General features: G+C 42.7%; 1 protein-coding gene across 1 annotated transcript in view; it reads left to right on the top strand.

Annotated features, from left to right (window-relative positions):
- LOC118425336 overlaps positions 1–13,644 on the top strand; it is a gene marked incomplete at its 3' end in the record, with an annotated part of 51,819 nt that overhangs the window by 36,657 nt on the left and 1,518 nt on the right. The window contains exons 56-75 of the mRNA XM_035834145.1: positions 383–687; positions 1,066–1,207; positions 2,229–2,288; positions 2,564–2,596; positions 2,857–3,161; positions 3,359–3,500; positions 3,657–3,716; positions 4,171–4,475; positions 4,966–5,107; positions 5,712–5,762; positions 6,090–6,373; positions 6,925–7,072; positions 8,125–8,184; positions 8,546–8,829; positions 9,069–9,216; positions 9,933–10,001; positions 10,379–10,471; positions 11,490–11,555; positions 12,094–12,156; positions 13,112–13,201. Coding sequence (XP_035690038.1) covers positions 383–687; positions 1,066–1,207; positions 2,229–2,288; positions 2,564–2,596; positions 2,857–3,161; positions 3,359–3,500; positions 3,657–3,716; positions 4,171–4,475; positions 4,966–5,107; positions 5,712–5,762; positions 6,090–6,373; positions 6,925–7,072; positions 8,125–8,184; positions 8,546–8,829; positions 9,069–9,216; positions 9,933–10,001; positions 10,379–10,471; positions 11,490–11,555; positions 12,094–12,156; positions 13,112–13,201 — 2,850 coding nt within the window. The remainder of the gene's footprint in view (positions 1–382; positions 688–1,065; positions 1,208–2,228; positions 2,289–2,563; positions 2,597–2,856; positions 3,162–3,358; positions 3,501–3,656; positions 3,717–4,170; positions 4,476–4,965; positions 5,108–5,711; positions 5,763–6,089; positions 6,374–6,924; positions 7,073–8,124; positions 8,185–8,545; positions 8,830–9,068; positions 9,217–9,932; positions 10,002–10,378; positions 10,472–11,489; positions 11,556–12,093; positions 12,157–13,111; positions 13,202–13,644) is intronic.

The raw sequence follows: 13,644 nt of genomic DNA, 5'->3' as shown, positions 1-13,644 counted from the left end.
CTTTGTATTGGCAAAATTAACTTCCGGACTTGCAGCCTTTGTGCAGCACACTTGCATTTGATTAGAAAATCATCAATCCTTCTGGTGCACGATCATGAAAAAAAAAACCCACAAGTATCGTCATATATTAAAGTTCTTTTAAACACAATCAGGGTAGTACTCACACCCAACCTTTCGATGTCGGTCAGACACGATCATCAGACATCGAAACGTTGAATGTAAGAACTAGTACTAGTAAGTACTGGTTGTGTTTACAACAACTTTACTACAAGAGTAATTACGAACCTGATGAAATCATTTACGGAAACTATTATCGTCGTCGAAACTATTATCTTCGTTATCAACTAGCCATTTATTATCAAATATCCATCCCACTATCCAGAATTCGTCTCAGTCGGACGTACTCTGCCTGACTCCTCCTTCACCGCATCCTCCAACCTGGACGACACCCACACGCCCCAGTACGCCCGCATCGGCATGACCATGCCGGACGGCTCGCCGGGCTACTGGGCCCCGGCAACGGACGGCACGGACCAGTACCTGCAGGTGGACATGACCGAGCCCACCACGCTACAGGGAGTCATGGTACAGGGCGCCCTGACGCGCTACGTCACCAAGTTTACTCTGCAGTACAGCATGGACGGGACGGAGTTCCAGCCTGTGACAGACGACACCGGTGCAGCATACGTAAGTTTCAGATCAGGTCCTGAAGATTGAATATAAGCTTCATGAGAGCTTTGCCCAAAAGCATTTTTTCACACCAAAGGTTTGTTGACGGTTGCACAAATTGCAAGAAAGCTTTGCCCAAGAGTGGAGAAATTAGAATTCTTAAAAAAGTAATTTCTTGTTTCGGACGCATCCATCCTTCAATAGGGTCGCAAAGTGCGACCTATATACATGTATACGTTAAAACTGCACGTGAAAGACTCCAACACGCTTATCGGTTGGGTAAACCAGTAGGCCCGGCAGAAATCTTGATTCGTAGTGGAGCTACATTGTATCAGCCTGCCGGATAAGAAAATGTGTAATGTTTCACCTTATGGAGTGGATGATTTCTTGTTTCAGGTATTTACGGGGAACACTGATGGCAATGCCCCCAGTATCCAGCCGGCCCCTGCTGAATTCACGTGCAGATACCTGCGTTTCTTCCCAGCGGAGTGGAGCCCTGGCGGCATCGCCTTCCGAATCAACGTCCTCCTCAGTCAGAGTAAGCCAAAATTCTCTTCAGAACTTTCTCAGAGAGACTAAACCAACATTCTCATCATCAAGGCAACAATCCAACATGAAAGCAGAAGCCTTCCCTGTACACTTGCCTCATCCAGTAAACATTGTTTCTAGAGTGAACGTTATTCTCTGTCAGAGAAAGCCTAAAAGATTAAGTCCCTTACAGTCAGAGCAAGCCAAAAAATCTCCTCAGAACTTCCTCAGTGACACTAAACCAACATCTTCTTCATCAAGGCAACAGCTTAACATTAAGTCAGAAGCCTTCCCTGTACACTTGCCTCATCCAGTAAACATTGTTTCTAGAGTGAACGTTATTCTCTGTCAGAGAAAGCCTAAAAGAGTAAGTCCCTTACAGTCAGAGTAAGCCAAAATTCTCTTCAGCACTTCCTCAGTGAGACGAAACCAACATCTTCTTCATCAAGGCAACAGCTTAACATTAAGTCAGAAGGCTCCCCAGTTCACTTGCCTCATCCAGAGTCAGTAAGCATTGTTCCTAGAGTGAACGTTATTCTCTGTCAACAAGCCTCAAAAGAGTAAGGCAACGTCCCTTTCAGCCAGGGTAAGCTAAAATTCTCTTAATCCTCAGTGAGACGAAAACAACATTTTAATCATCAAGGCAACAACCTAAGATTAAGTCAGATCCCTCCCTAGATTTGCCTCAGCCAGAGACAAGAAAGTAAGCATCATCAGAATAAGTCAGCATTAGTATTATAAGAGTAAGTCAGCATTAGTATTATCAGAGTAAGTCAGCATTAGCATCATCAGAGAAACTCATTATTGGCATCTCACAGTAAGTCGACATTAGCATCATGTTACTTAATGGAACCACTAAATGATTAAGGGGTATGTAATAACATTTCCTAATCGTTAAGGCTGAAACATTAATTGTGATATTTCGAACCATCCAGAAAAAAATCTATAACAGAGGTATGAATATCATTGGAACAAAGACAAAATATTTTACTGAATATTCTGAAGTTACGGTTGTGTTATGTCTCCCGCAGCTGCAGCACGCAGCTTCACCCTCCTGACACAGGCCGGAGGAGCGACCATGGAACAGCCAGGTTAGTCATATGAACCAAATGTCACATACATCTAACTTGGATATTACCTTCTTGAATGTATTGCCTGGGCATCAGAAATTTAACTTCCGAAGGACATTGTACGTGTGGGATGATCAGCAACCCTATGGCCACGCACCAAAAATTTTATTGATATTATTTTCCTTGGCTGATAAAATTAAGTAGTTTGTTTGTTTGTTTGTTTGTTTGTTTATTTCGATCTCCAATTAGAATTTAGAATTTAGTTAACATGTAAATACTTTGTCTATTTGGAAAAGGATCATCAGAAGAGGAACCCGAAGAAGAAGGAGGTACATGGCAGCTAGCTTTTTTTTATTTCTTTGTTTGTTTGTTTGTATTGTGTATCCGGGAAACCGCCTCATGACGTAACACATCAGGTGTTTGCACAGATTGTACAGATGGTCTGTCCTGCGCATCTGTGCAATAAAAAATCCATTCCTACTACAATATGAGTCATAGTCCTAGTGCTAGTAACTTGTTGAAGAGGCAGACATTTTGACGATGTAGGCAGACATTTTGACGATGTGCTGAAACTCTTTTCTCTTCACAGACACAGTGTCTGTGATCGAGTCCATCCCTCAGGAATCCTTCACTGCGTCTTCCACACTTGACGAGCAGCACTCGTCATACTATGCCGTCATCGGCAAGACATACGAAGACGGCAGCCCTGCCTTCTGGGCTCCTGCCTCTGACGATACCGACCAGTACCTTCAGATCGACATGGGCCAGCCGACACAACTGTCCACCGTTGAGACACAAGGTGCCGCCGGGCGTTTCGTCACAACATTCCTCCTGCGTTACAGCGTGGATGGCGTCACATGGATAACTTACAAAGGGGACGATGGTCAGGATATGGTATGGAAAATATTTCCAATGTCGACGTTAAACTTATCAGGACATCAAAAGTATACAGTATTCTTCAAAATGCCCTGTTCTGTTTTAACAGTTGTTCGTTTAACCTTACCATATTCCTTTTACATTCATCTTGTCTTTGAGTAATACTATGTAGTTTGCCATGAAAAACGAAAATTTTTCCATATATGTCCTCTTAGGTTTTCACAGGCAACAGCGATGACAGTGGAACACAGACAATACGTCTCAGCCGCACCATTCTCTGCCGGTACCTGCGATTTGCACCACTGAGCTGGCCTGCCGGTGGAATTGGTCTACGAGTGAACACCAAGATCACTACCTGTAAGTCGACCACATACAAAAACATGCAGTGACGATTAAGCCGTTTTAAGCGGCAAGTGGGCATCTGGAAGTCTTTAATGATATGTTTATTGCAATATATTTAATAGCACTTTAAAGTCCACATGTCTAATGTCCTTTTTTCTTCTTCCTTGCCAGTGTCATCAAAGACCTTCACATATTACATGCTGTACAAGATCCGGAAAACACAGAATAGAAGTAAGTATTTTTTACAATTTAAATTTCAAGTTATTGTGCCCTACGTATGTTACATTTTCTTTTAATTCCATGAATGAATAGAAGGTTATATCGCAGCTCCGCAACAGTACATGTCATCTTACATGTAAATGCCACTTTTCATTGAGACCATGTAAAAGAGGTAAAGGGTCAGACATTAAAGATCTGCAGAGTGCATCATTGAAAGTACTAATAGTAAATATAAATATTTCACGCATATATTGAACGACATGGTCAGCATACAGATATGCCCTATGTGCCAAAGACTCGTATTTCGTGATTCTCGTATAGGACTGTTTAGCCACAGTCGACGCTGTAGGGCTGATATCAATTAGGATTTTACCATGGTCAATTTTGACCCAAGGAGGACACATGTATAATTATATAGGTCATTCATTCATTTAACCAATCAATCAAAACTCATCCCACTGCCTAGACTTTGTCGCGGTGGGAAGTGCCCTGCCTGACTCCTCCTACACCGCCTCCTCCAACCTGGACGACACCCACACGCCCCAGTACGCCCGCATCGGCATGACCATGCCGGACGGCTCGCCGGGCTACTGGGCCCCCGCAACGGACGGCACGGACCAGTACCTGCAGGTGGACATGACCGAGCCCACCACGCTACAGGGAGTCATGGTACAGGGCGCCCTGACGCGCTACGTCACCAAGTTCACTCTGCAGTACAGCATGGACGGGACGGAGTTCCAGCCTGTGACAGACGACACCGGTGCAGCCTACGTAAGTTTGACCCACATGCATTTTTCACACCAAAGATTTGTTGATGGTTGCACAAATTGCAAGAAAGCTTCGCCCCAGAGATGAGAAATTCGAAGTACTTTCAGCCTGTGACAGACGATACTGGTGCAGGCTACTTAAGTACGAGTTGTAGGTCAAGACAATGGCATTGAAACTTCAGAAAAGGCGTTCATACATCTGTATCTAAGCTTGCACAAATTACAATAAAACTTTTCCCAATAGATCATAAGTTTGAACAGCTTTATTCCGGGTTGCATTTTAAGCCTTCGATCCCGTGATATGAGAAGACTCTTACGATATATCTCAACATGATATTATTTAAACCAAAAGGCACGTGGAAGCGACTTATCATAATACAGTATGCTTGATAGAAAACGCGAGCTAAAGCGAAGCCAAACTGTGCTAATACCACCCAAAAGCATAATGTTTTTACCTTATCAATTTAACGATGGGTTTACAATTGTTGTTTCAGGTATTTACGGGGAACACGGATGGCAATGCCCCCAGTATCCAGCCGGCCCCTGCTGAATTCACCTGTAGATACCTGCGTTTCTTCCCAGCGGAGTGGAGCGCTGGCGGTATCGCCTTCAGAATCAACGTCCTCCTCAGCACGAGTAAGCCAAACTCCTCTCCATAACGTCGCTATCCTCTGTCAGAGTTTTAAAAAAGGGCCAACACTCTTTTTGGTAAGAGTAAGGCAAATGCAAGACCCTCCTCATAATATAAAAGTTTTTAGCAAATTCTTGCCCACGGGCTAATTGCCATGAGAGAAAAAACAACATAGCAAGTGTCTAGTAGTCTAAGGCTAACTCTAGATTCTAGTTCATTGGGTTCGACGTCTTTTTTGGACAGTGGAACGGACGAAAGACCTAGTATTTTCTATTATGTGTGGGTTTTGTGATGTTAGAAGGAGAATTGCTTTCTTGTTGTTATTGAATGCGAAGAAATTTGGGTGGAGTTTGCTGGTTTCTTCAAACAACTCTTTTCTTGTGACCGTGGAATGAAAAGACATAAACTGTGTTTCGTCTTCACAATGAGTACGCCTAAATCCTCCTCGGAACATTCTCCTTCTCAGCCAGAATAAGAAAATATCCCCTTCATAACGTTCCCCCTTAGTAGACAGGGCAAGGCACCATCCAGTCAAGTTTTAGCGAACATTTTCCTCAGACTTGACCAACACCTTGGCTGAATAAACTTGTGATTTCTCTTTTATTCCAGCTGCCGCAAGAGCCTTCACTCTCCTTCACAGGACCAAAGTGACAAAGCTGGGTAAGTTAGGGCTACGTTTTTAGTCATCATATACAACATTGTCCGCTCAGAAAATGCTAATCTTCAGTGAGTGTATCTATGTAAAGAAATCGTCTACACCATGATGATAATTGCGTACGATTTTAAGTTTCTATTTCTGTTTGAATGTATGTAGTGCGTGGCAATAGTCATAATATAATGATAACTTTGTCCATACAAACTGTATGATATGTGGCAGCTTTTACAACAGTTCTAATGCCATCCTGTGTTAAATCGAGATAGTAGAAATGACACTATTTTCAATGTCGCTGTATTTATCAAACCTTCGGGTTAATAAACTGTCCCCAGAATTCACAGCGATCGCGAATGTCATCCCCGACTCGTCTTGGACGGCTTCTTCGACACTGGACGCTGACCACGGCGCCGCTCACGGAAACCTCGGCAAGTACGCTTCCGGGGCAGACCACTTCTGGGCTCCCAGCACCGACCAGGCCGGAGAGTACCTCCAAATCGACATGACCCACCCCATCACCGTGAAGGGTATCGCCACAATGGGAGGCGGTGCCCGCTGGCTGACCAAGTTCACAGTCAAGTACAGCGAGGATGGCGAAACCTGGACCGACTTACCAGGGGTAATTTAGGATAAACATTGACCTTTCTATAGTACTTTGGGTTTAACATAATGCCTCTAAAGCCAACACCTTCCAATAATGTATCTGAATATTGAATATGAATGGTTTCAAAGCTAAGGGTTTCAATATTCATTTTGCGTGCCACTTGAAGAACAAGCTAGAATTGTTTTAGCGAACTATGACAGTTACTTTAACAATACCTTTTAATCTAGTATTAAGGGTTCATTGATCAAAAATCCTTACTTTACTTCAGGCTTGTTGTTCCAACTAGCTAGACAAAGCTGAAAGACCGTAGCCAATGGATATTCTTTCAGCCATTAGATAGTACCCGCCTGCCACTGGTAGATACATCTGGATTTGGAAATTAGTTAGATTAGATTAGATGGCTCGGTGAGACATCAAGAAAACAGCACAAAATAGAGAGCCCAATTCAAACGCATAAAATCGTGTCCAAAAACATCTGGAGCCTAGCCTCTGCTTCCAAAGTTGATTCGCTGCTTCAACTTTTTTAAGTTACGTCAATAAAAACTCCTGTGTATATATCATTGCAGGAAATACAAGGCAATACTGACGGAGAGAACCAGAACTTCCAGGCCCTCGGTGAAGGCTTTATGGCCCGCTATTTGAGAATTGTGACTGTAGCTGGTGGTTGGAGTGCCGGCGGTGCGGGCCTGCGATGCAGTCCCCTCATCAGCAATGGTAGGATATTAAAAATCTGCTTTTTACAAGTCAGCGCAGTAATATTAATGCAGCACTGCAGTGTAGCATGTGGCATTGAACTGTGTTAAACTAAGGGCACAACCCGCCGTACGTGCAAATTCGCTGTCTACGTGGCAAAACGTGGGCAATCTTTTGGGATCCGTACGTGGTAAGTACCGTCTCCGTACAAACCTGTAGGGAATCCGACGGATTTTGGAGCACGCAGACATGCCGTAGAACTTTGTGTGCCATCGGACTGCGGATTCACCCCCCGTACGTGTCAGTACAGGCGACGCACCTGCCCTGTACAGCCTGAACGTTTTCAATAATACGTGGCCACCCAAAAAAACGTGCGGACAAATTGCACGTACGGCGGGTTGTGTCCTTAGCTTTAGAGGCCAATAGGCTGATCTCATGACACTAATGATACTGTACATGCATTTAACTTCGCGGGGTTTTAATTTAACGGTAGTGGGAAAAGGGACTTTTCGTGGTGGTTTTAAGTTAGCGGTAGCACCTAATTGCACTGTAGTCTCTTACTGCCGTGGAAAAATGTGTGCTGTGTTTTTAAGTTCGCGGTGAAGCGGCCACGTCGAAAATCGCGAACATTAATGCACCGCGAAAGTTTCTGCATTTACAGTATCCCTCCAAATTAAGAATTGCAAAATTGGCATATGGTTCAGATAAGAGGCATGAAATAGATCCACTTGTCAAGTGAATACATAAAGATGCAAATATTGACGGACATGCAGACACTTTCTAATTTTCGGAACTGCTAATTATAATTCTCTTATTGGTTTAACAGAGTTAGGTGTGACGGGTCCTTCGGTGTAATATAACCAGCTGCTGCCGCGCCGCGTGCCTGCGAAGCTGGTGTGTTACGCCGAAGGGCGGTTATACCGGCTATATAGATACAGATACAGAACTGCTAATTAAGATGGACAGTCAGGATCGGACTTTGCTTCAGAAAATATTGAAAAAAGATAAGTTAAACATAATAGCTGATGGCAAAATGCCAACTTTTCTAAAATTAGCCCTTTTTTTGGTTCCAGCTAAAGCTGCACAGTACATGGCGCAGATGCAAGCTCATATGTCATCAACAATCACCCGAGGTAAGCACCTTCAAGTTTGTAGATCATACAAAATGAAACACCTTCCTTAAATGATTTACCACTATAAATCACTGAGCAACTCGTGTAAAGCAATTAAGCGTGTTGCCTCACAACTTTAAGTTCCCTCATTCAGGCCCGTTGGACAAGTCCATCCACTTAGCCCTATTGTCTAGTGCAAGTGAAAGTGCTGATCGTACATGTACATAACCCTATTGATACAAATTGTATATGCTACAAATGTATGGCAGCTTGCACAACAGTTCTAGTCCCTTCTTGTCTTAAGATAATAGAAGTGATGCTATTTTTAATGTCGCTGTATTTATTAAACCTTTGGATCAATAAACTTGCGTTCTGTCCCCAGAATTCACGGCGATCGCAAATCTCCTACCCGACTCGTCTTGGACGGCTTCTTCGACACTGGACGCGGACCACGGCGCCGCCCATGGAAACCTCGGCAAGTACGCTTCCGGGGCAGACCACTTCTGGGCTCCCAGCACCGACCAGGCCGGCGAGTACCTACAAATCGACATGACTCACGCCATCACCGTGAAGGGTATCGCCACCATGGGAGGCGGTGCGCGCTGGCTCACCAAGTTCACAGTCAAGTACAGCGAGGATGGCGAAACCTGGACTGACCTACCAGGGGTAATATATGATTATCATTACACTTTTCAGAGTATTGTGCATTTAAAGTCAATAATTTCCAGTAACTTATTTGATAGATATGCATGAGTTGCAAAGCTAAAGGTTTCGATATTCATTTTTAAAAACGCCTAAAACAATGTCAAATACAGCCATAGCCTAGTCTATGCTTGAGGAGTAGATTCACTGTACCTTTTAGTTTCATTACGTCAATAAAACTTTCTCTGTACATATCATTACAGGAAATACAGGGCAATACGGACGGAGAGAACCAGAACTTCCAGGCCCTCGGCGAAGGCTTCAAGGCCCGCTATTTGAGAATTGTGACAATAGCTGGTGGATGGAGTGCCGGTGGAATCGGCCTGCGAGCTAGCCCTCTCATTAGCAATGGTAGGAATGGAAAAGTCTGATTTTTACAAGTCAGCTCAGTAATGCAGCACCGTCATATATCCTAATATACGTCTTAAGCTATAGAACTGTGGCTATGAAGATGCCATACTTTGAACCTTGTACAATTGCTGAGCAATAAAGTTATATAACCCTAGTTCACCTTTATCCGCGGGGATATAACCTATATACGTTGCTTTCAGAAATTGGTATTTAGGGATATGAAATCGACGGACGGTATCCCTTAATACCGTGTGGGTAAACATATTACAGCTTGAAACCACTGCGGATAAAGGTGAACTAGCGTTATATAACTTTATTGCACAGCAATTATACAAGGTTGAAAGTATGGCATCTTCATAACCACAGTTCTATAGCTTAAGACTTATATTAGGATATATGACGGTGCTGCCTCTAGCATTAAGCTATGCTAGAGGCAAATTGAATAGACTGACCCCACAACGCTAAAAATATCCCTTCAATTTTGTTATGTCATGTCCAGTTGCGTGAACATTGCTCTTTCCTACAATTTTCTATAGAACATCATATCATTTGATAGAATATTCTTAAAAAAACAGTGACACTTTGAAAGGCATGAAAGGCATATCAGTGTTTGACGACTACTATCAACTCTAATCATATTAGCGACTGATGAAACTCTTCAACAATGAGCTAATATTAAAAAAGAGAACATAATAGCTCATGTTTGTTTTTTCCAGCTAAGGCAGCAGCGTACATGGCAAAGATGCAAGCTCACATGCAGTCATCATCATCATCATCCTCCCAACGTAAACACCTTTGTAGATCATCCAAAATTAAACACCTTCCTTTAATGATCTACCACTGTAATTCACCGACTCGAGTTTTATGTGTAATTTTGTTACTCCTGGAAAAGCAGCTGTCACAATTATAAGATGTCAACAGATTAAGGAGATAATAAAACAATAAACAATGAACCTAATACAATCGAGTAACTCCTGTAAAACATGTTAACTGCACTGCTTTACAATTTCAAATTCCATCATTGTCTTACAATTTAGTTTAAAATTGGTAACGTTTAGGCACATCGGGTTTTCGAAAAAGACTTCAGCATTTTTGAAATTGTCATGTTATTTCAGGAATTGTCACCTTGTTTGAATCTTCCATTTTATTTCCCCAACAACAGAGTTGGACTGTGCCAAGTGGAGTGAGTGGCTTGGCGGGTTGATGGCAGGACCACAGGCTTCCATGGTTCCCAAGCTGGCAAAGGCCTGCAGACGTGAGTACCAGAACCAGGGCTCTAGCCAGCATCCGTTTTTCTGTCAATTGACGGAAATTTGCTGCGTCTGACGGAAAAATTTTAAAACCAATCCGTCAACCTTGACGGACAAAAATCTTTGGTGGAAGCTACAGGCGGCTTGGGGACGCCATCCATGGCCGTAAAAGCAACACACTGTTTATTTTGCTATTGTTATTATTGTTGACGAAGTTTGTCGGCGGCCTTTTGCATACGATTATCTCATTAAAACCCGTTTTTCAAGATCTCCGTGCACTCTTTCTATCTCCTGGAATAGTGTTTTCGCGGTTTTCGTGACAATTGGAATTGGCTGACGGAAAAAAAATTTCGAGCTGGCTAGAGCCCTGACCAGAACCATTAATATCTTACCCATTCTCCTACGCAGAGGGACCACAGTCGTGTCGAAACTCCTTGTTGAACCTCTGCTGTCTGGTGCACTCAGATTAGTTAATGACCGCCCTGCTTATGAACATTAATGAGCTTACCCTTATATGGGCAGTCAGACGTTGGGGATCGGGCGTAGGAGGATGGAGCTATGTAAGACGTAACATGATTGGCTGATAGCTTCCCAGCGGCCTTTGAGAGATGGCTTTCATAAACAGAAAGCCCAAGAAGGGCCTATTCTCTGATTGGTTGACAGCTGGTTTGTGGCGACAATCACAGTAACCGCTGGTGGGCATCCAGACAGCAGGGCCCCAATAGGCTAGTGCCGTTGGGGACCGGACATAGGAGGATGAATCTTACCATGACATTTCCATTACACTTTCAAGTTTAGAATGCTAGTTCAGATGATTTATCCATCGGCATGAATTGGTAATATTCCATACACAGATAATATGCATACTTCTTGGACCACCATGGTTTCGTTTTCTTTTACAATAACACTACATACTTAGGGAAAAAAAACAGAAAACAAACTTGCATAATTTTGTAGTGTTGACCGACATATCTATGGATTACATTTTGAATTTCTTTTTTTTGTGTTTCCTCTACCCAACAGCGGTTTGGTGCACAGATCCAGCATTTGCTGAGGCACAAGCAGAACTACATGGGCAAGCCTGTGCAGGTAATACTTATTACACTTAACTTCAGTTACGTAATATATGCACTCAGCACGCTCAAAATAGTGTGAGCAGCTTATTAGTTAGTTAACAAAATCAGCATATAGTACATACAAAGTACAACTGTGACAGAAGTTTTTTTTAAATTCCATGAACTGCTCATTTCTAACATGTAATCATTAAGCCTCATCTGTCAGATGGGCTAGCTTTAAACTACAGTTTAGACTCACTTTGCATTCAGCCATCTTGTTGTGGTAATGTGCCTCCTGTAATTTAACATCCTTCAAAAGTTTTCTACAATGCAATTAATTTCCTTGAACAGCAACTGTATATTGTACACTTGTATATTTCCACAGTAAAACTGGTGTAAGAAGCTGTAAATACTTCTTGAAATGCCACTAGTATTCTAATACTAACAGTAACTGAACATGTCATGCTGTATAATGTATATAATTAGTGTCATTTTTATTTAGCCCCCACCCCCCATTCAGATACATGCATTCAAATATTAAACAAACTCATTTTGTTTCTCTCCTGTAACAGGTTTTGATGCAGGTGCTGCTGGTGGTTCCATGACCATGTCTCACACTGCCTCTGCCAGTCAGCGTAAGTATTTTGTCCTAATTTGTTTTTCTAACAAGAACAACAGCTTTTGGCAGAAGGTTCAGACATCAACTTTGCTACTCTGGAAAGCCAGAGTATTGTGCAGAGCTACCATGCTTTTAGCTGACCCCTAGCGACATGCCCCATGAATTGGATCCAGGTCGATGGAGTTAAAAATAATATACACCCACAGTAACTCCCTGCGTCAAGGTTGTACAATTAATGTACTATAAAATCACTGGGTAAACTACTGTCATATGAAGGTCACTAAAAGTAGCATACAGGCTGCTGTTACAGACCCTTGCCATTAAGCCATAATACCAGTTTTGAAGCTCCTCACAATGCACACGTCGATGAAGGTTTTTTTTTTTAGACATCCAGATAATAAGACAATTGCCAAAGAGCAACTGGATATGATTTTGGATCCAAATTGTCTTCAGCTTGACCTCGTCTTGCCTTCTATTGGACAACTAAAATTGTCTTCATCCCTTTTGCATTCATAGTTAGGGTATAAAAGACCAGTTTCTTTCAGATCACTTCAGTGTCACTGATGAAAACTAGTGGATGCCAGTTGAAATGTCTGACTGTTTTCCAAATCATAATTATCCAGTTACTCTTTGGAATATCCTCACAATTCAGACCATTCAGCAATTCAACAATTAAATAATTCCATAACTTATAGAGAATTGCTAAACTTTCACTTCCAACACAAAGATAATGTAGGGACTTACCCCTAAATTTTCTGCAAAAGTGGTGTCTTCCTGACGTCACTGCTAGAGTGAGAAATGGTCATTCTGTGAACAAGGTCGACGGAGATCGACCGAAAATTTAGGGGTAAGTCCCTACATCATCTTTGTGTTGGAATGAAAGTTTAGCAATTCTCTATAATGTATTCTACCAACACAGATGAACTTTCATGCTAAATTCCATAACTAATGATTATTGTTCTTGCCCTCAGAACTTGACTGTGCTAAGTGGTCAGAGTGGTTACCAGCGATACAGGCCAGTAACCCAGGCCAGGTTGATACCGTTGCACAGGCTTGCAAACGTGAGTACTCAGATTACAAAAATCAGTTTGAAAGTTTATGCCGATGAGTATAATTATTGTACACACAGCATGCTGTTGAATCCGTTTTGTATTCTTGTTGTCTTTCGTATACAATACTGTACGTTTCGTTCCCCAAAACTGCCCGACTGGGCCCCTTTGTGGACATGTGGCATTCAGCCTTAGCCAGAAACAAACAGGTACCGCAGTCGCAGTGTGTTCGGCTCGGGACCGAGAGGTCTCGGGTTCGAATCCGGCTGCCGATCTTGTGCCCTTGGGAAAGGCACTTTACACGACTTTCCTGACTTTACTCAGGTGAAAATGAGTACTTAGCTTCGGCTAGGGCCGTCCCTCGGATAGGACGTAAAATGGAGGTCCTGAGGCATGTTAAAGAACCCCCACACGTGCAGTGTGTGATGGTGCAAAACCCTTCCGTCTAGAACTGG

Source organism: Branchiostoma floridae, chromosome 11 (genome assembly GCF_000003815.2).
Source record: "Branchiostoma floridae strain S238N-H82 chromosome 11, Bfl_VNyyK, whole genome shotgun sequence".
Lineage (NCBI taxonomy): Eukaryota > Metazoa > Chordata > Leptocardii > Amphioxiformes > Branchiostomatidae > Branchiostoma > Branchiostoma floridae.
Note: the sequence above shows the minus strand (reverse complement) of the source record. Positions and strands in the feature narration are given on the sequence as shown.